The sequence below is a fragment of the Ambystoma mexicanum genome, chromosome 8 (assembly GCF_040938575.1).
Source record: "Ambystoma mexicanum isolate Mex_15411 chromosome 8, UKY_AmexF1_1, whole genome shotgun sequence".
Lineage (NCBI taxonomy): Eukaryota > Metazoa > Chordata > Amphibia > Caudata > Ambystomatidae > Ambystoma > Ambystoma mexicanum.
In genome coordinates this window covers 1,099,215,983-1,099,239,014 of record NC_090929.1, presented here as the reverse complement: position 1 = coordinate 1,099,239,014, position 23,032 = coordinate 1,099,215,983, and the positions used below count along the sequence as shown (strand labels likewise).

Here is a 23,032-nt window from a genome sequence, read left to right as displayed (position 1 = left end):
ACAGAAAGAAAAAATATACTTTGAAGGGAATTGCACTCCATTTCTGCTACTAGTATTTGGGGACAGCCTTATCTGCGGAAAATATCATTGACTACCAGTGCTGGTCATTGGGCCGGCTCTCGCTGGATCCGAGATCCGGCACCAGACATAGAGCCGGATCTCGGGATCGGGTCAGAGTCAGCCGCCCAAGACCATGAACCGCGCTGGAATAGTTATAAAAAAAAGTTTTAAAACCGAAAAGCGCCCTCGACGGCAGAATTGCCTTTTACCGCCGGCTTTGGCACTATTGTGTAATGCACAATGCTCGCTACATGTACAACTGATTCCTTTCGGTTGTACATGTAGCAAGCATTGTGCTTTACACACCAGTGCCAAAGGCGGCGGTAAAAGGCAATGCTGCCGTCGAGGGCGTTATTTTTTTATTTTATTTTTTTAACGTATTCCAGCATTGCTGGATGTCCACTATGAGCCCCGCCCCCTCTAGACCACGCCCATCGGGCACCACCCTCACCCCCAAACTCCTCCCCCACCCCGGCCCTTGTGTTGTGGGATCCCCCACCACATTTTTTCCATTTCCACCACTGCTGACTACCATAATGGTGTCCAGGGTAGTTATGGCCAAATGAAGAAAATGTGCTTCTAGTGACCTGGATGCATAGTTGCGACCAGTGCAAAATGCTGTTCAGCTGGCACATATTCAAGCTGACCAATGTAGTCGATGCACACTTTTTTCCATACATTTCCTGCCCATTCTGCAGCAGTCACAGAGTGAAGTACGACTGATCATCCATTTTTCACCTTCATCGCAGGTAGAGCACATAGAGATGAGGCATTTCATATCTTTGTCCAGGCCTGGCCACCAGTACTAGGCAACACTTGGACAGTGTAAAGACTGAGGGGCTCATTACAAGTTTAATGGTTAAATCTGCCAAGATACCGTCAAACTGAAATACTGAGACCGGCACTCAGTCTGGCGGTATTACCCCTGGATTAGGAGTGCCGGTGTCGGGTGTAAATCCCCATTCCATGGTGTTCCATTGGAATCCATGGGGGATTTTGCCGGTATTACCGGCACTAGTAATACCGATGCCGGTAATACTACTGATTTTTGCCGTTAAGGTGCCGGAATTGCCTCCAGCTCTTAGCAAACTTGCAGCTGGCCGGTGCGGAAACATGTAACTTGTAATGAGGCCCTAAGAGACCTTTGTTCCTTTGTTGGCTAAGCTGAGTAGCGTTTTGTGCATGGAAACGGGAGGAATCAGTCTATCACCTTGGAGTAGCAAACCTCTTCCTTCTTTGGGGGTTTTGTTAGGTCTCCGTCTCGCACATGTCAACTTGTTATGAGGCCCTAGGTAACTTTATTGCCAAGTTCCTAACATGGGAGCTGCAACGTGCCCGGCCACAGATCCAACCATCAACTGTCTACTGCCTCCCCGTGCTGCATGGCCCAGCACACATTCAATCCCCACACTGCACGACACAGTACAGGAAGGCAGCAGCCGGACAGCGCTCGACACAAGCTTATGGCATAGCGCCAGCTGCGAGATCCCACTACACACTTTCCCCTTTAACCAAACAAACCCAACACAAAATCTTTAAATTTAAATGGCATATGCCGTAATCGTGCATCTCATTCTCTTCCTTCTACATTAGCATTTTTCCCCTCCTCCAAAATCTGGTCAGAATTAGTTTGTTTCCCCATCTCTGACTATGGAGGATTGACACTCCATTCTTTTACCACCCACCAACACCGGTTCTACTTCTGATCCTTGCCTCCCGGCCATACCACTCACATTCCCTTCAGGAACCAAACTCACCACACCACCATCATCAGTATTCAATGTCACCCCTCCACTAACACCACACCATGTCACATCCGCTATCACATCACCCAGCATTCCTTCCAGAACCCTCCTTTTCTCAGCATCATTCTTCTACTCAGTTTATTGGCACTTAATGTATTGCCCCTGGCGCCATTTCTTACCATTTTCTAACACCACCACCGTTCCAATGATTTCCACCATTTTTTTTAGGATCTAGGAGAAGACAGATACGGACCGCCTCTCCCTCTCGGATTCCTCACACGCACCTTGTCCCCAATCTTAAACAAGTCCATGTGCACTCCCGTGCTCCCTTCTAACCACTTTTTGTACCTCTCCTGGTACTTCTCAGACCTACTCTTCTCTTTTAACCTTAACAGGTCGTGATGTACCCAGACATTCTGGCATCAATTTACTCAGGTCTTCTTCCCCTTAAAGCCACAAATGGTGTTATTCCTATAGTGGAGTTCGGCAGCTTCCGATACGCCCACACCGTATCTCTCACTAATAGTTCAATATCCATTTTTGACATATGAGCTAACTGAAGAGTTCCCTTCACAAATCGAATGAACCTCTCAACCATTCCATTCTACCTTGGACAATGTAGTGCCGTTTTTCATGTTGCAACCCTGCCCCTTTCAAATACTCTGCTAACATACTCGACTGGAATTGAACTCCATTATCAGTCAACCAAATAGATAGAAACCCTTCAACCCTAAACACTCTATCCATAAATTCCACCACAGACCTAGCAGTAATATCATCCAGAACCAGAAAAGTGATGGGCGGAAGGTTTTGAATGAATCTGGAGCACTGGAATTGCTCTGGGTAACCTTCCACACTACTGTTTTTATCCTTCTGCGCAATTGGAAGAGACACATGCAAATCAGTCAGGTACTGCCATCAATGGGAGCAGCCCTTCCTGAACTGCTAAGCCAGGTCCCCTCTGCACAGTAACACAAACAACCCCAGACATGTTTCGGCCTTGATAGGCCTCCTCAGTGAACTGCAGCTTGGTTCCCTATGGCGCAGCGAGCAAGGGACCCACGTCTGGGCAGACTCTCTCTCACAAAAGGAGACAAACTGAAACCAAAAAAGGAATCGGTGGAAGGTTTTGAATTAATCTGAACTACTGACATTGCTCTGGGTAACCTTCCACACCACTGTTTTTTTTAGCCCATCTGCGCCATTGCAAATGGTTTCCAGACATATGCAAATCAGTCAGGTACTGCTACCAATGGGAGCAGTCCTTCCTGAACTGCTAATCCAGGTCCCCTTTGCATGGAAACGTTTCGGCCTTGTTGGGCCTCCTCAGTGAGGTACAGCTTAGTTCCCTATGGCGCAGCGAGCAAGTGACCCACGTCTGGGCATACCCGCTCTCACATAGGGAGACAAACTGAAACCAAAAAATTGATTGGTAGAAGGTTTTGAATTAATCTTAACCTCTGGCATTGCTCTGGGTAACCTTCCACACCACTGTTTTTTATTCCATCTGTGCCATTGCAAATGGGGTCCAGACATATGCAAATCAGCCAGGTACTGCCACCAATGGGAGCAGCTCTTCCCGAACTGCTAAGCCAGGTCCCCTCTACATGGAAACACAAACAACCTCAGACATGTTTGGGCCTTGTTGGGCCTCCTCAGTGAGGTGCAGCTTGGTTCCCTATGACGCAGAGAGCAAGGGACCCAGGTCCTGGCACACCCTCTCTCACATAGGGAGACAAACTGAAACCAAAAAAGTGTAGAACGATGGTCTGGAGAGTTGCCCAGAGCAATGCCAGTGGTTAAGATTGATTCACCCTTGCCCAGAGCAATGCCAGTGGTTAAGATTGATTCACCCTGAATGGGGCGGTAGGCCCAGATGTGGATCCCGTTCCTGCTGGGCCTAGAGCTCTAAGCTACTCCTCACTGATGAGGACCAACAAGCCTGAAACATGTTTGGGGATGCTTGTGGTCTCGTGCAGAAGGGATGTGACTTTGCAGTTCGGGTTGGACTGCCCCTTTAGGGGTAGGACCAAGCCTGATCTGCACATGGCCTTTCCCCTTCTGTGATGGCTTGGCAGGCGAAGAACGATGGTCTGGAGGGTGCACACAGCAATGCCAGTAATTAAGATTGATTCTAAAACTTCCAGCCATCACCTCTTGTGTTTTGCTAAAGTATCATCATCCGACCACTCAACACATACTCATTTGGATTGATAGTCCATCAATACAAACATAAACCTCTTTCCTTGATAGCACTTAGGCAAAGGCCCTATTATGTCCAAAGCCAATTTCTCCCATGGAGGTTCCACTGCAACATGCGATTTGTCACTAGTTGCACATGGCAAACAATGCGCCAAATATGTTCTATTTCTGCATCCGTATTTGGCCACCAATACGTCTATCTAAACCTCCTCTTGTCATATTCCTCCCCAGATGTCCTCTGTGGGCAATCTCTAAAACAACTGATCTCATTGCCTTGGGCAGAACAATTTTCTCACCCCTGCACAGTGTATTATCTTCAATCCACAAGTCATGTTTAATTTACTCAAATTGAGCACTGACCCCTGTCGATCCTCTGGACCACCCCTTCTCTAGTAACTGATGAATCCTTACTACTTCAGCATCAGCAACATGTTCCTCTCACCATTTTGCCAAATCTAGAACTCCTCCTTGCGCTAGCTGGGCTATCATCGACTACTTCTCCTCAAGGAGCTTATTTTCACATTCTAGGGGAAGCCGCGACAAGCAATACACAACCACATTGCGCAGTCCCGGAGTGTACACTACAGAGAAATTGTACTCATGTAGTGCCAAAGTCCAGCAATATATCACACTATATTCTCACACTCCTCACTCCACACAAAATGTACACTCTTCTTTAGTAACTCCCTAAATGGAGCACAGAGGGACGCAAACCCTTCCACAAACTTCGAATAACAATGATCAAGGCCTAAAAATGCTCTCAGTGAATCTTTGTTGCAGGGTGCTGGTTCATTCAACACCACATCCACCATGCTGGTTTTTGGTCTAGTGCCTTGATCATCTATCACATGTCCCAAGTACTATACCTCTCTCACTTTAAACGTACAATTCTCTCTTTTAATCGTGTGCTCTGCCTGGTCAAGAATACCCCAAACCCTTTTCACACATGTCATGGTGTAGAGAGTCAGCAGTGAAACTAAAAATGTCATCCTGGAATCACTTGACATTAGGTATCTCACTAAGCAACACCTCCATCACCTTTTGGAACACTGCTCTCGCAGAAGCAACACCAAAAGGCATTCTTTGAAACCTATATGTACCAAACTGTGTCACAAATGATGTCAATGGTATTGAGTTCTGGTGTAGCTCAATTTGATGGTACACACCTGACAAGTCAATGGTCGTAAAAAATACTTTGCACCATGCACGAGAGATATCATCATTAGGACGAGGATGATGTTCCACCCAAATATTATTGTGTAAAGACCTCAGATCTTCAAACATTCTTATCTTACCATCAGCTTTCCTTGCAATCACAAGTGGGGCACCCATTCATCTGCCTCAATAGGTTCAATCACATTGCTACTGCACAACATGTCCAGCTCTTCTTTGAACTTTTTCATCATCATCAGTTGTACCTGTATGGCCTTACGCACATCCAGTTTCACTCCCCTTTTACGGATTATCTTGTGACAGAAATCTTTTAAACACCCTATCCTAATGTCAAAAACATATTTAAACTGCACACAAAGATCATTCTCTACCAGCATCACTGAATCCCGAGCATTTGGATGCAAAACAATCCTCAGATCTTTCTGATGTTTCCAGCTCAACAATGACAGCCCTCTTTCAGCAACATACAGGACACCTGGAATTACTCTGCTTTTGAAACCAACATCTACAGTCTTTGAACCTAATATCTTAATTGTCATCCTCCCATAACAACTTTGGTGTATGTCTGGTTCTTTCAGCTCTGAAAAACTGCACCCAAATCTCTTGAAATGATCTACTTCTACTACAGTATACTTGGATCCTGAATCTGCCACCATCTTCAAATCTCAACCATCAGCCCTCATCACACACCATTGGGGAATTAACATCATCCTCCTCAACAGTAGAAATCAACAAATTGTTCATAACCTCTTGAAACAAGTTATCTTCTTCTATATATCTCACCTCACCACTAGACTTATCCCTACACATTTTGGACACATGACAACATTATTACATTTCCCATATATAACCTTTCTCGCATGACAGCATATATTCGTCCAAATGTGATCATTCTCTCTACATGCATAGCATACAACTTTTCCTTTCACCTACTGAGACATGTTTACATGATGTCCAAAGACTCTTTTTTGGCCTCTTCGTCTTCCTTGGAATGTCATTTGCTTTGGAGCCTTAGTGTTCTTATTGTTAATACTGTTAACTTCTGCCTTGGGCATGCTTCGAGTCAAAGAGTATGCTGTAGACTGCTTCGCTAACTTTGCATTGTAACAGCTTGCTCTAACTTAAGATCCTTCACCATAAGTACTCGTTCTTGCAACCTCTTGTCGGTCAGTCATGCACCTTACTATTTGATCCCACACTAGACTGTCAGTAAGGATCCCAAACTCACAATGATTTGCCATTCCACGCAGAGCTGCTACATAGGCGCTCACCTTCTCTCCAAGTTCTTGCGAGTGAGAGAAAAATAAGTGACGCTCCATCACAGCATTTATGCACGGACCAAACTGATCTACCAAAGTGCGCTCTTTGGCTTGGTATATGTCTTGGCCATCACCAATTCTTTCTCCAAAAGGGAACAATGGTAGGTACTAAAAAATCCTTTGTCCTTCCAAACCCACACTATTTAACAAAATAGCCTGCTTCCTTTCAGGGTTGAACGACTGGCGATCAAATAAGTGTCAAACATCTTCTTCCATTGGGACCAGACAATTGCCAGTTCTGAAGTGGTTGCCTGAAAAACCGGTAAGGGCTGTATGGTTGCCTCAATCTCTCCATACCGCTCAACATAACAAACTAATACATCAAGTTAAAGCAATAAGCTAAAATAATGAGCTAAAACAATTACTCACAGATAGGCACTAGCACTCCTGTGGTGAAGCTCTCTCTTCAGACAGCTTTTGCCTCTTGGACGTGTCCATGCTCGTCAGTGGCACTATAGGCCCCTTTGATGCTCTTCCCGATCATCAGCAGCTCATATTCCCGAACAACAACCCTTAAACCTCCATGAAGCCACGTTTGGCAAATGCCCAAAACTCCTGGAAGCTTGCGGCACTTGCCACACTGACGTGTCTTCTGGAATCTGCTTGCTCACCACACCCCTGCTCCACCAGGGCGCACAGCTGCACCCGTACACGACTGTGAAGAAATGTGGACCCTCTGTGGTTCAATTCCTGCTTGTCACCAAATGTTCTGTCTCTGTGTGGCACATGGGGGACCTCAGAAGAAGTGAAGAGGCAAACACCAAGATGCAGGTAAGGTGCCTTTATTGCTAACTTCCTAACATAGGGAGCAGCACCGTGCCCAGCCACAGATCCACCTGCCAACCATCTACTGCCTCCCCATGCCACGCTGGCCAGCACGCATTCAAACCCCACACTGCGCGACACCACAAGGGAACACATCAGCCTGATGGCGCTCGAGACAAGCTTGCAGCGTAGCCCCAGTTGCTAGATCCCAGTACAGGTATCTAAAGATATCTTGCAGTATGGTTGTAAGACCTGGTCGAGATTGATCTCTGCAGATCAACCTTGTCTGATATGTAAATGATTATCATGGATTTGTTGGTCTGGAAAGGGCGAAGACACGGGACATTAAAGATTTCTGCTTTAATGACATCAAATGCTGCTAGGCATTGATACAACCAAGCATAAGTGACTGCTTTTATGATTAGTGAGTGGGCTCAGGGGTTCTTTTTACATTTATAAAGTGTCTACAAACTTGGTGTAACTCTCTTGAGAGCCCATAAATGAGCAGAGCTAGACCTTGGTAGAAGCCGAAGGTACTTGGCTGATAGCATCTAATAATGCAGTTTGGGGTTTAATGCCTGCCTCTTAAACAGCTCAAGATACTCAGCTTCAAGTTGTTCAAACATTCACTTATCCTTGTGCAGTGCAAGGTTACTCTTCTGCATCTTTTGCAGATCCATGCAAGAGTATTGTTATGGGTATCACAATAAGCCTTACCTCAGTATGTCATCCTTCAAGAATGCTTAATTGGAACTACCACAGAGCAGGTTCATTACAAGGCATTGAAATACGGAAGTATCAAATGGCAGGTAGGATGGCATCATGGTATAATAAAAGACATCTTCAGGCACAACTCATTCCTTGCTTTATTTAGCATGCACACGAATCCCTGTAAGGATCCTCACTTATTGCCCCTATCTCTCATCAGGAGAGCATCTGATGCTCCCAGGGCTGCGTCTATTTTAGGGGACGAATTTCGTAGCTGCTGGTGCCCTAACGAAAGCCATAAAAGGTATCTCTCAACAGATTCCGCTGCCAAGAACTGAAGAGACGACCAGCGCTGCATCTGATTCTCCACCCACATAGCCTCCTCTCCAACTTTTCCCTGGCGACCGTGTTTTTGTGAAGAACTGTGTCCACTGGTGGAGCGAGCCTAGACATAATGGCCCCTTTGAGATCATCTATCGTAATCCCCTTGTGGTAAAGGTTTGTGAGGTGTGCTACTGGGTGCAATTATCTGATGTTCGCAAGGCACCTCAGGCCACACCCCCCACCCAAACTCAGTAAAGTACTAACAGTCCAGGTTAAGTGCTGTACGCAAAACTCTCCTCCTGTTCATAATTCTGAAAAACATGGGTAGCTGCAGAGCCACTGTTGTTTGCTTGCTGATGGGTTTTTGACTTTATGTTCTCAACGTTCTACAACAAACCTACCTCTGTGATGCATAAAAATGCTGCTATGCATTGTTTGCAAAGATTTCTCTCTCTCTCCTCTATTTCCCTCGCAATGGATGTACATGGATCCAACATCTCCATTTGTAAAAAGCAACATTCTCGTTTTCAGAAAGACTCTCTTACAACAGTGTTTTCCCTCACATGCACGTGTGTCATGCATTTAGTAGCTGGTATATTTGTTATTTCAAAGTTTGGATTGGGAATGTATTTAGGGTGCAGTTTTATATGGGGTGGTCATATAAAAAGGGGGGATAAGAAACGCATCTAGTACTAGCTGATCTTTTACTAATGGCTCTTTGGGTTCTTTAACATATGACAATGTTGCAAATGTGACTGAAACAAATAATACTGCGGCCACTGTCCGTGATACACAGCCTAATGCATCTGTTAACGATACACTTGTAACCCAGCAACGTGTGGGGAATTTTGTAAATGTGCTCATGTTATCATTATTCCCTAATGTGTTCTCTAACAGAACTGTAGAGGACACATTCTTTCCTAGTGTTTCACATTTTGGTGGGTCAAAACGTTTTAAAAGACAAATTAGAAGGGCCAGATATGATCAATACAAAGGACGCAGCTTAGACACAATAGAAGATGTGCACTATCCAGAGTTAAGTAATAGTTGGTATGCAGACATGAGCTCCGTGGGGAAAACGAAAGTTAATGGAAGCTGGTGTGTTTGTTCCTTAATTCGAAACACGTCGGGAGCCCCCAAGGTATTAATGCCAGAGGAAACTCTGATTGTGGAAGCTCAATGTTTGCTCCATCTGACCTTCTGCCGATTGAGAAGCACTTTCCAGGCATGAGGGGTGCAACTAGAAGTAATGGATCCTGATCAACTGCAATGTGCTCAAAACCCCAAAGGTGTGTAGTGCCTGCAGAGACCATACCTAAAGTTGGAAGGTGTGAGGTTTGTGGCAAGCAGATGGCAAGAGACTACCATGAGGTGCATGGCAGGAGGACTAGTAGGATTTGGAGAAGAAGTGATAGACAAAGTGAACAGTGTATGCAAAGGGTACTGGAATGAGCAAGTGGCAAACTCACGTGGATCGAAGCAATGATGAAATCAGTGAAAGTGCAAAAGCAGGAAGAATATGAACTGTGCTTTTACAAAGAAAGGGGCATCTTAGTGGGGACCAATAGCTGCAACAAGACATTATACATCCCAGATCTCAAGAAAGGGACAGCAGCCTTGATGGATACCTGGATTTGCGGCCAGCAGGCATTTCTGCACCTCCCGCCATCATTGAGAGCCACCTGCTCGATGGCCTCGTTGCACTCAGCGCTCTTGGTGGTCCCTGAAGAACATTTGATAGTGGGACCAGGTGGCTTGTTGGTTCCAACAACTACACCAGGGTCCGGCATCCTCACCACAGTACTACCGCAGAAGCCCATATTCCGTGCCGGAGAAGGAGGAAAAAAATAATTGCAGAGGAGGAGATGATCGAAATATCTATAGCAAGACTCCTCACAATTACTCAAAGAAATAGCAGATCAATACCGACCCTACAGCAAAGAAAAAACCTTTTGCGTCGCTGTTACTGCTAGAGGTGCAGAGCGCTGTAAATGCCAGTGGCTTCAGTTTGTGCAGTGGGAAGTGATCTAGCTGGCCAGTGACACTGAACAAGGCCTCAACACGATCAAGATGCAAAAGCACGCAATCCGGCTGATGACGTGTCAGAATAGCTATGTGCTGGACCTCCTCACAGCCATGGAAGGAGGGGCCTGCAAAAAGCTCTAATGATGCAGGAAATAAGTCCCTCACCAACATAATACGTTGTGATTGGTTTGATAACCTGTTTTTGTGGGCACCATCATTGATGGGGCTATCGTGAAGATGTTGGTTCTTGTGATCGTGTTTGTTTTGGTGATCTTCTGCACATTCCAGCAGGGCCTTCGATGCAATGCCAAAGCAGTGCCTAGCAGCGCAATGATGATGGCCTCAATTGGGGTATGAGAGGCACCTCATGCTACAAAAGACAGTGCGGCTCAGACCACAGCACTGTTCCCCCACCTGAACCCGAGAATTACACTAAACACTGGGTAGATTTAGCACGGGTTGGAGGGTGTATATATTATATATATATATATATATATATATATATATATATTTCTGAGGCTTGTGGAATCTGCTTAGATCACATGCTGTGCATAGGCCGACATCTAGTGGAAGCTACGGAGTATTACAGTTTGTTTTTCGAAAGTCGAAAATGGGGCGTCGACACAGGCGTGCCAGTAATACTATCCCTAGTGTGACGTCCACTGTACCCAAGATCCCTCACGCGTGTAGGATCCTCAGATTGTTTTTTTCCGCCATACTGGTCGGAAGCATCTTGCGGAGTTCCCTGGCCTTAGCCATACTTTTGCTGTTATTATAATTATAATTCTTATTCATTCCCTTCCCCACCCCAACGTCGACCCTCAACCTCGACGACGGCTGGAGAAGTCATCGACCGTCGACTGCTGCACGACGGATCTGGGCCTCGGAAGGCCGCTGGCCTCGGCCCGGGCCTAGTAGGCCGCTGGCCTCGGCCCTTACAAGTAGGGAGAGTGGGGGGTGGTACATACTCTTCACTCTTGATATATAGTTACATTTTATATATTCCTACACTTAGCAGCCCACTGCCTTAAGGTGCGTATGGAGGGTACCCCTTTTCAATTCTGCCCCAAGTGCAATCGCAAATACCCTTGGGTCGACAGGCACGCCACGTGCAATCTCTGCTTGCCGAGGGATCACCCCGAAGCGAACTGCAGAGCGTGTAGTAGGTTTAAACCTAAGACACTTAAGGACCGTTCGACAAAGCGTTGGGCCCACCACGCCAGGCAGGAGGCCATGGCAGCGGAGGGCGCCTTCAGCGATGGCAGCGACGCCGTACTTTCGGACGGCGAGGGCATTACGGCGTCAAAAGACAGCCGACGAGCGCAGGTCCCCGACCTCGGAAGGTCGTCCGGCAGGGCGGCTATGGGGAAGACCCCCGGCGACGCAAGCGCTACACACCTAACACACACTAAACACACTAAGACCAACCGGACCTCGACGACGTCGACTTCCCGGAAAGAGGCACAAAAAGAACGGTCCGACTCGGTGTCCTCTGGGCGCTCTCGATCGAGATCGCCTCACGACGCAAGGCAATCATCCACTCTTGCCAAGAGTGCCTCGCTACACACATTAACGGAAGTTCGATCGTCGGGAGACGAAGACGACTTCCACCCCTAGGCCGCGCTCCAAGATACCGAGACCGCGGTTAACACCAGTGAGGCCCCACGCCCGAAGCACACAGATACCTCTCCAGACCCTCGGCGCCAGGCGTCGAAAGTCTCTGGGGCCTCCAAGGGACAGGGAAAACATTTTTCCACGCACGGGGAGGGGGGGAAACAGCGGAAAGGACAGCCTTCCACTCCTGTAAAGCCATCCTCTCACCCTAGGCAGACAAGCAAACACAAGTCTACCCTTGAAAAGTCCCATAAATCATCACCTGCTAAAGTAATACCCTGTTCCAGGGAATGGTCCAGTGAAGACATAGACAGGGTTATGTCTAGGATGTCTTCCTTGGCTGATCTTTATGATAAGAACCCAGAACACTTTCTTTCATATAACCCTCAAGGGGCCACACCCTCAGGCTCCTCCGATCCTATCCCGCTAAGTAAAAAGCCCCGGGTCGAAAGACCTGAACCCTTCGAGGTTCAGCCTTACTCCACTCCATATTCTACTCCACTCCCCAGTTACCAGGGACAAGTTTTCCCTGAAGAGGACCAGGAGTTTGACATTATGGAAGAACAAACCGGGACAGATTACTATGCAGAGGATGAGGACCTGGAGGAGGGAGAAGATGAGCAGGAAATTTACAGAGTAGATTCCCCAGTACAAAGCGAAGCCCCAGTTACTGACTCTCCAGTTGATAACCAGCCCCTCCTTAACGAGGTTCTCGCTCGAGCAGCGGAACACTTCCACATCGACACCCACGGTGTACAGGAGGAAAGGGACTTCGCGGAGGAGTTTGTAGGAGAGAGAAGACCGGTCGCTCAGACCATCCCTATCCTCAAATCCATCCAACGAAGAATAGATCCTTCCCTGGTGAATCCGAACCTCACCAGAACTGTCAACCCCAGAATTGAAAAGATTTTCCGGGCAGCCCAGTCTGACCCTCTGTATATAAGGGGACATCTTAAACCAGATTCCCTAGTGGTTACCAACACTAGAAAAAGGGCTGGCACGCCCTTATCTTCATCAGAAGCTCCTCCCGACAAGGAGAGCAAAAAACTTTACGGGTTTGGCAGGAAGGTAGCCTCAACGTCCGCCTACCAAGCAAGGATTGCGAATTCCACCACCCTGTTGGCTAGTTACAATTGCCATCAATGGGAAGAAGTCGCGGCGCTCATTGCCTCTGCTCCAGAACCGTTAAAGGGCCAGCTGGCTCGGATCTCGGCAGAGGGGAGAGCCGTGTCTGGTTGCATTTTAAAAGCAACTTTCGACGCCGCTGACAACGCAGGGAGATTGATAGCAGAAGGTACTGTTATCAAGAGACATGCGTGGTTACGGCAGTCGGGATTCAAGACAGAAACCCAGGCTTCTTTAATAGACAAGCCAGTGGAACCCGACCTATTGTTTGGGAAAGCGGTCGAAGACGCACTTAAAAATGCCAAAGATGAATATGAGACTCTCAAATCCCTTGGCCAGCTTACCAACAAACCCCCTAACCAGAGGGGGAACAGTAATTTTCGTCGCCCACGCGGCCAAAATTCACAAAGAGGCAACTATGCCTAGGGACAGGGTACACAATGGAATAACAACCAGCAGTCTACCCAGAGTTACGGCAGGGGTAACAAGAGAGGTCGTGGAAGAGGCAGAGGCAGCCCCAACAAGGGAGGTGGCACGCCTCCACCAAAACAGTGACGCTCAGTTCAGGGTCCCTTGCCACGCAACCCCAGTAGGGGGACGCATTTCCACCTTCACCCAGGCTTGGGAAGGGATCACCTCAGACAGATGGGTGCTGTCAACAGTATCCGCAGGATATTGTATAGAACTACTGCAGCGTCCCCGGAACCATCCTCCACGACAAAGAGTGCACTCCCTAGAGCATCAAAGGATCCTTCTCGAGGAGATCGCCATTCTACTAGAAAAGGACACGATAGAACTCGTCCCAGGACACCAGGTAAACAAGGGTATCTATTCAACTTACTTCCTTGTGCCAAAGAAAGATTTGACAATGCGCCCAGTATTGGACTAACGGCCTGCCAACAAGTATGTCAAGCCCCAAAAATTCCGTATGACCACGCTACAAGAGGTAATCCCCCTCCTAAAAAAGGGGGATTACATGGCAACCTTGGATATGAAAGATGCTTATTTTCATATTTCCATGCTCCCAGCGCACAGGAAGTACTTGCGCTTCAAGGTGGACAGCCGCCACTACCAATTCAAGGTACTGCCCTTCGGGATAGCTTCAGCACCAAGGGTTTTCACCAAGGTACTGGCGGTGGCGGCTGCACACCTACGCAGGGAAGCAATCCCGGTGTACCCTTATCTGGACGACTGGCTCATAACGGGGGAAACCCCAGGAATTTGCAGGTCAAACATTCAGAGGACTATCGACCTCCTCCACGAATTAGGCTTCTCCATCAACGACAAAAAGTCAAGTCTGGTGCCAAGCACCTCAAAACAGTTTCTAGGAGCTATCCTAGATACTCAGAAAGGATTGACCTTCCCTTCGGAAGAGAGAATTCGGAATATACTTCTGCAAATTCCGTATTATCAGTCAGGTCAACAGATAACAGTACGCAAAGCTATGCGGTTACTGGGCATGATGGCGTCATGCATTTACCTGGTCCCCCACGCGCGTCTGCGCATGCGTCCCATGCAGGAATGGTTGGCGAAACAGTGGTCTCAGGCAAGTGGTCATTGGGACGATCTAGTGGTCGTTTCGCCAACACTCGTACAGAGCCTACACTGGTGGACAAGAGAGAATCTCGCAAAGGGGAAACCCTTTTACGATCCCGAAGTACAAGCCGTGGTGACTACAGATGCATGCCTGACTGGGTGGGGAGCTCACCATCTCCACCACACAGCTCAGGGTCTCTGGTCTCACTCAGTAGCCAAGAACCACATCAATCTGCTAGAGCTTCTGGCAGTATTCCGAGCGCTAAAGGCGTTCGAGCCCCATCTACTGAACTTGTCGGTGCAGGTCAGGACGGACAGCACGACAGCCATGTTCTATCTGAACAAGCAAGGGGGGACTCGTTCGCCAAATCTGTCCAAGCTTGCCCAGAAAATATGGATATGGGCACTCAGACGGAACATCTTCCTGTCATCGCAACATGTTCCAGGGGAGCTCAATTCCCTAGCGGATACTCTAAGCAGAGACTCCCTCCCAGAAGAACACGAATGGGTCCTTCACAGAGACGTAGTAGAAGATCTCTTCTCTCAGTGGGGTTTCCCCACTATAGACCTATTCGCCACAAGCGAAAACAAACAATGCCCAGGATTTGCATCCAGGTTCCCCCAGCCAGACTCCCAAGGGAATGCCCTGTGGATGAACTGGTCAGGGATGTTTGCGTACGCTTTTCCACCAACTCCTCTCATCAGGAAGGTGGTGTACAAGATGAACAAGGAATCGATGACGCTCATCCTAGTTGCTCCTATGTGGGCGAGACAACCATGGTTTCCACACCTACGCAGGATGGCGGTGTGCGAACCCATCAGACTCCCAGCCTGGTACAACCTACTGTCCCAGCAACAGGGTCAAACAGTGCATCAGAAACCCAACTCTATGAACCTAGCAGCATGGCTCCTGAAGTCATAGAGTTTGGACATCTCAAATTACCACAGAGGTGTATGGACATTCTAAAGGAGTCCAGGAAACCAAATACAAGGCACTGTTACTTTGATAAGTGGAAAAGATTCGTTATCTGGTGCCAGATTAAACAAATCAACCCGGTTGATTGCACTCCTTCCAACGTTGTAACATACATGCTCCACCTGCTGGATGCAGGGTTGGTTTTTAACTCGCTGAAAGTACACCTGGCAGCCCTCTCGGCTTACACCACATCCCATAACAAGGTCTCGTGGTGGAAAGTACCAGTGGTTAAAGCCTTCATGGAAGGAGTAAAGAGACTTCACCCTCCTATTTCGAACCCACCGCCAGGATGGGACCTCAACGTGGTGCTAGCTAAGCTCATGGGACCCCCATTCGAACCCATGCATAAAAGTAGTCTCAAACACCTGACTTATAAAACGGCCTTCTTAGTAGCCATTACCTCCATAAGAAGGGTCAGTGAAATTCAGGCTCTGTCAGTGCAGGACTTTCTTTACTATCCACAAGGACAAACTGGTTTTACGCACACACCCTAGGTTCTCACCTAAATTCATATCCAAGTTCCATGTAAACCAGTCCATCGAGCTTCCGGCTTTCTTCCAAAACCCGCAAAGCTCGGCTGAGGTGAAACTACACACCCTAGATGTGCGTAGGGCGGTCCTATACTATGTAAATAAAACCAGACCGCTAAGGAAAACAGATCAACTGTTTGTCTCCGTAGCTACAGGCAGAGAGGGGGATCGCGTCTCTAAGGGCGCCATCTCGAAGTGGATTATCAACTGTATACAGCTGTGTTACTCTCTTTCTGAAAAGACTCTGCCTTTTACGCCAAGGGCCCACTCTACTAGAGGCATTGGTGCCACTCTGGCTTTCATTGCAAATGTTCCCCTCGACACCATTTGCAAAGCGGCTACTTGGAGCTCTATTCACACTTTTACTCAGCATTACTGCATTGACACTCATTCCAAGACAGATACACAAGTGGGACAAGCGGTTCTAAGACACCTGTTTGCTCATGACCCTTCTCACATCCCACCTCCTTCTTCTGGTACTGCTCGCTAATCTATGCACAGCATGTGATCTAAGCAGATTCCACAAGCCTCAGAAGGGATACATTACTCACCGTAATCGTATTTCTGATGCTTGTATCTGCTTAGATTCACATGCGACCCACCCTTCCTCCCCTCCGAGAGAAGGCGCATGATTGCTTGTAGTCTTACCTTTCTGTCTATCTGCTTGTATTATCTGTACTCACGCTACTCCTCATGCTTCCTCATGTCAGAAAAAATACAATCTGAGGATCCTACACGCGTGAGGGATCTTGGGTACAGTGGACGTCACACTAGGGATAGTATTACTGGCACGCCTGTGTCGACGCCCCATTTTCGACTTTCGAAAAACAAACTGTAATACTCCGCAGCTTCCACTAGATGTCGGCCTATGCACAGCATGTGAATCTAAGCAGATACAAGCATCAGAAAAACGATTACGGTGAGTAATGTTTCCCATATATATATATATATATATATATATATATATATATATATATATATATATATATATATATATATATATATATATATATATATATATATATATATATATATATATATGTATATACATATATATATATATACATATATGACATGTACCCTCTATCAATACGCACAAGCAGGGAGCTCACATGGGAATCTTGATAATGTAGCATTAATGAAAGGGGGGAATGTTGGGAAAGGGGATGATTGTCCCAGGACCCCCAGCACTTTCGGATGAGGCAGAGGCATGGAAGTGTGTAGTAGGGTCACAGGGAGGGTACAGGGGGGAGGGCATTGACAGGGGCTATAGTGCGGGGAGGGTGGTGTGTGTTTTTGCACTAGTATACATGGGGAGCCAAATGCCATCTTATATAGTAGCAGCCATATTTAAATTGAGGTCTAGTTCTGCGCCGCAACCATAGTCGCGGATCAAGCCACATGCACATAGGAATACGTGTATGCATGCAAGTATAGTCAAAAGATTGTAGCGTGGGCACCAGTGAGAAAGGCAAGGGATACAGAAATTCACAGACCCATCATTGTCTTATGTTACCAGAATTTGTATCCCAGAAGGAATGCGCGCTGCAAGTCCACAAGGGGGGTGAGAGCTCTCTGTAAAAAAGCGATCCCTCAAGAAGGAGGGCACGAGCCCCCAACCTTCCATGTCCCAGCTCTAATAGTTACTCAGAAGCCCCCATCCCAAGAACCCCAGCATTCCAAGGTGCCAGTCAGTCCCAGACCACCAACCATAAAACTGGTAATCTCCCAATCGATCAAGAAAGATCAGAAAGCCTTCACCATAGGTCACATGATTTGTGCTGCAAGGTGGACGGGTAAAACAACGTAGCCAAAATGAGGGTGGGGAGCTTTGGATGGGCGCCGACCAATGTGTCTGGAATCGAGCTGTAGTCTGTAAGATGCAATGACTTCGAAGTATCCTCTTAGCCCTTGTCTGCAGTACCAGGTACACATTAGGTTAGAGGTAGAGCCTGCTTTGTTTTCTTTACATAATCACTAATTAATTGTAGTGCCATGCCCATGTGGAAGAAGATGGACAGAAGGGGCTGGGACCAATGGCCTGGCCTCCCTTGTGGAGTAGGTAGCCTATGTATAGGGTCTCAACCAACCAGCCCTTTGGATTTGTACATTATGTAATTTATGTCACTGATGACGCAGTATGCCTTCATAAAGTGTTGCACATACTGATTTTGCCAGAATGTTCTGTGGCAGCAGAGTAATTTGCTGGTCCATCTTTATTTTGTGGAAATAAACTTTGTTCTCCCTGCAAGAGGTGTGCTGGGACTTTATCCCCAGTGGGTTGCATTTTTTCTGGTGTGAGCGTTGAGGAGTTTCTCTACAGTAATAACATTGATCTATAAATACAACAGCACCAACTTGTTTTCTTAGTTCCAAATAGTGCATTTTATCTGCATTTAAAGATTGCAGCATTTTGATACTTTTTTATTTATTTTTCACTTTAAAAAAATGAAACATTGTTTGCTTTTATAATGTCATTCAGTTATCCAAAAATTTCAAATTATGTTTGTAGGCTACAAAGTAAGTCTGTTTGGCAGGTGTGAATAATCATATAAAGGAAAAGGAGAGATACAAGGGGTTGTAGTGAAGGTCACCCCTAGACCCAGACACAACTATACAAAAGACCCTTCACATAAATCAGTTGTAGCTAGCGACATAAAAAGGGCAAAGACGCAGTACATTAGAAAAATAGCAAAAATGTTTTATTGATACAAATGTTTTACTATTTTTCTAATGTATTGTACCTGTGCTCTCTCATGTCGCTACCTACAACTGTTCTATGTGAAGGCTCTTTTGTATAGTTGTGAATAATCGTATACAAACATTTCCAGCAATTTTCCTATAAATCCCTGCCAAGCATATTTACAGACAGTTTATTGTGCTAATGCAGATAGGGCAAGTGTCTATGGCTACAGTAAATGATTCTGGGAGACGGAAAGATGGGGATTTTACCTCTTTAGTGCTAAGGACATGAATGTTCACTTACTTACATTTCTCTATGTAATGCTGAAGACGAACAAAGCATATTAATTTTTGAACTCCTCTAGCATTCCACCGGGAATTCTTCTAAAGAGGTTAAAAAGGCCAATTAGTCATTTATGTCAGATTGACAATTATTAATAGTTTATCAGGGTAAATTCACACACACATGATCAACTGTAGTTCTCTAAAACCTTGTCTGTTTTGTTACTCTCAATTTATTTAGTAAAATCATTGTTTTTTTAATTCATAGTAAACAGGTGTTGATGTAAAGATCTCAAAAGTCAATAGAAAAAGATAGTAAAAGTACATAAACAAAATCAACAGGTCTTTTTCATGTTTTTAGTAAGAAAAACATATTTAAATTGATGCTCTTAACATTCTAAAAAGGTGTTTCTTTGGAAGCAATTTTAAAATGGATGGCTTGCCTTTTGGGTGATTAGAAAAATCAATTTCCAAGACACTTGAAATGGGACTCTAAGCAATAGGAGAGAAGTGAGCTGCTCCAGGGGATAGGTGAACAATAGACATCTGCACTGGGGGCCCATAGATAAAAAAAGATATGTTGAAAAAGTCATAGCAATGCTTTTTAGGGCAAGTCAGTCACCATCATTCCCATGGTCCCAGATGTGGAGACCAATTGGGGAAAATTGATTTTTCAGGTATTTCACTGCTTATGGATAGATGAAGGATTTACATTTCTACAAGATCACAGGGACGTCATTTAGGGGTCACCAGAGGTTGCAACTGCGACCCCTGAAGTCTCCATTGCGACCTCTGTGGTCACCATTGCGACCTCTAGAAAAAAAAGAAGAAAAACATTTTTTTTTTTTGTAATGCAAGCTCATGGGCTGTGGCCAGCACCATGTGGCTCTTTAGTTCTGGAGTGGCTGGCTTTCTTGTTAAAGCCCCTTGAAAAAGAAGAAAAGGAGTGACACAAGTCTAACACTTTCAGCACTGACCCTAAATAAGAAAGATTGGGAATACCAAATAATGTGTCTTTCTGGAATTCTATACAATAATTGCTAGACTCATTAAAGGTTTATTTCAGGCACACTTCAGGGGGTGAGTCACTGATTTAGTCTGTTCTTAAACGCCTCCACTCAGCCTTTCATCCTTCTGAGGTCGATAAATGAGTACCAACACAGGTTGGGTGATATTGGGTGTATATTTTTTCTATATAAAGCACTTAAGCGTAAGTGCTATATAATAACACATCATTATCATTTGGTCATGGACGTCTGCTTGCATTCACAGTAATTTGGTAATTTGGGCCTATATACACTGATCTTATCAATACATATGGCGATCCATTCTTGTATGAAATGTACATCACATTATAGCGACATTGTAATCATATTTTTTGTAGCGTACAATGATATGTGATAGCACTTCCTGTTTTGTCAACGGGTGAAAGGTTGTGTTCCATCGCATCCCGCGATATCACTTTGAGGTGGGGTCAAATGACATCACTTCCTGTGATGCCACCAGGCGTGAAGGGCGGTGTTATGTCACTTCCGCTACCCCTGGCATTTTGGTGAATTTAAATCCCTGCAAGAACACTGCATGCATGCAAGATTTTTAATGCAGATTCCACATAATGTAAATGGTTGACCATTCCAATGAAATCAGGATCATCACTTACATGCTGTTGTTGCTGATAAGTTGGTGTTCTTTTTCTCTGCTAACATGTCAGTTTTAGACATTTCGATACAGAAGTATCATCATCCTTTACACAGCCCTTTCAGCCTGGCTTGGGTTTTGAACATAGGAATATACTAATAGCAAATACTCTTAATTCCTGCAAGGTTGGAAGGAACATTCTTATACGACGGTCTGCAACCGCTGGCTCACCAAATGTGTTAGCCTACAACTCCCATCATCCCTGGACAGCAAAGTCAGTGCTGAGGGATCATGGCCATGGGATCGAAAGCCAAAGTATCTGGGCAGCTGCAAGTTGCAGACTCGAGCTCTAATTTGACATCTTAATTTAGCTGATTTTTGATGATATCTCGTATTACTGCTGAGCTAATAAAATCTACTATTCTGTGTGTGGTAGGTCTTGTACGTCTAATCATTGTCTCGTTAATGACTTTCCTTCCCACTTTATCTCTGTAGCTCTGTTTCCCTGTTTTACCTTCCATTCCCTCTTTCTTCGCACATCTATCTTTCCTTTGCCCCATCTATTTTGCTGTCCGTTCTCTCCATACTATTCTGCCTTCCATCCCCTCTATCACATCGGTGTCACTTATCGCTTTCACGTACTCTCTTTAGACCTCAAGCATGCATCTCTCTCCTCTCCAGCCCTTTCTCCTTTCTCTCCCTTAGCCATTATCCCCTGTTCCCCTACCCTCTCATTGCAGGTTTCCTCTCCCTCCCTTTTCTCTACATTACAGCCTTTTCCACCCTACTTCCATCTCTCTGATTCTTCATTCTATTCACATGGTTCTCCTCTTCCCTCATCTCTCCATAGTTTCCTTATTGTCGCCCCTGTCTTTCTTCACACTTTTATTGGTTACCGCTCTCTTAACCTTCCAGTTCCCCTTTATTTTCCTCTCCCCATTTTTCCCACTCTTAGTCACTTTCTGTTCAACACTCACTTCCACCCTCTCGTCCTTTCCCTCCCATTCTCATCTTTTCCCACACTCCTTGTCTATTAGTTCATTCCTCCACTAGTGCCCCCACTGCCCTTCTTTCGCTATTCTCTGTCCTGCTCCTTGCATTCCTCCACTAAGCCCTTCACTGTTTTCTGCTTTCTCCTATGCAGGGTTCTACACAGCCTGGTTGTTGCCAGCAGCGGCTGTGGGTACTCTTGTCTTCATCTCGGGCCTCGTCACCATGGGAAATAACACACCTGCGTAAGTCTCCCTTAGCTCTTTATCTTTCTCTGTGCCCATCAGGGCGTGTTTCCGATTGCCTGTGCACATGTCGTTCTGTGTGTTAGTGCCATTTGACTTGTGGAGGTGTGTCCATGTGCATGTCTGTTGATATAGTTATTCATGTGTCAGTGGGCACCGCCATGTATATCTGTGAACCTGTTCTATTACCAAGATAAGGGCCATCCACCTTCTGAAGAGTCTTGTGCATCATATAGGCCTTACACCGCCATGTATATCTGTGAACCTGGTCTATTACCAAGATAAGGGCCATCCACCTTCTGAAGAGTCTTGTGCATCATATAGGCCTTACACATACCCTAAATTCACATTTATGCATATCTCTCTCTTGCTCTCCTTCTCGCTGTATGGGTTGTCTGCATGTGCGAGTGGGTGTTCTGTGTGATTGTAGCATATCTGCGTAGCATTGAGATGTGTTTTAGGGCACCAGTTCAGGTGGAGAACATATAGGTCAAGGACCAGACTTGTGGAGAAATCCCTCAGCAGCACTGAGCTGGACCCAGACTGATTGAAGGGTCTCTGCAAATGATTGGCAGAAAACCTGTTATGATAAGAGCTGGAGGAACTGTGAGAAGAAGGGCCAATGAGGGTGGTTGGATGGCAGCCTTAGGCGAAATTACAGATGATCCCTTGCTATGGTTTGTACCGCAACCACGTCTTTGCAAATAGGTCTTTGGTCATCTACTGATCTGCCATTGGTTTCAGGTCGTTGTGAATATAGGATGGGGTTTTCACGCCCATGGCCTTTTATATGATCTTCATACCATTCTCACCGCCATACCCATTTTGTGAGAACTGAACCAGTCTTCATTACCCAAAACCATGCAGACTTTAACGTCACCGAGTATATTACCTAGTTACATGACCCCGCTTGTGCATCGTAATTGATGAGTTTTTTCACATCTAAATGCACAATGGACAGAACAGGTACATACATGCTATCAGTATAACATGTAGTCTGATGTCAATAACAACCTCAGTGGTACTGATAACAGTTACAAAACACAGCATTTGTCCTTTCATACATGTTCCCATGATCTCATGTTATGCTATG

The 23,032-nt window shown here is 45.9% G+C and overlaps 1 protein-coding gene across 3 annotated transcripts in view; it reads left to right on the top strand.

The window, feature by feature from the left end:
• The window catches only part of LOC138472772 (anoctamin-7-like), a 439,062-nt gene that overhangs the window by 206,130 nt on the left and 209,900 nt on the right, over positions 1 to 23,032 (top strand). For all 3 annotated transcript variants that reach the window (XM_069611107.1, XM_069611106.1, XM_069611105.1), the window contains exon 9: positions 21,849 to 21,939. In XM_069611107.1, coding sequence (XP_069467208.1) covers positions 21,849 to 21,939 — 91 coding nt within the window. The remainder of the gene's footprint in view (positions 1 to 21,848; positions 21,940 to 23,032) is intronic.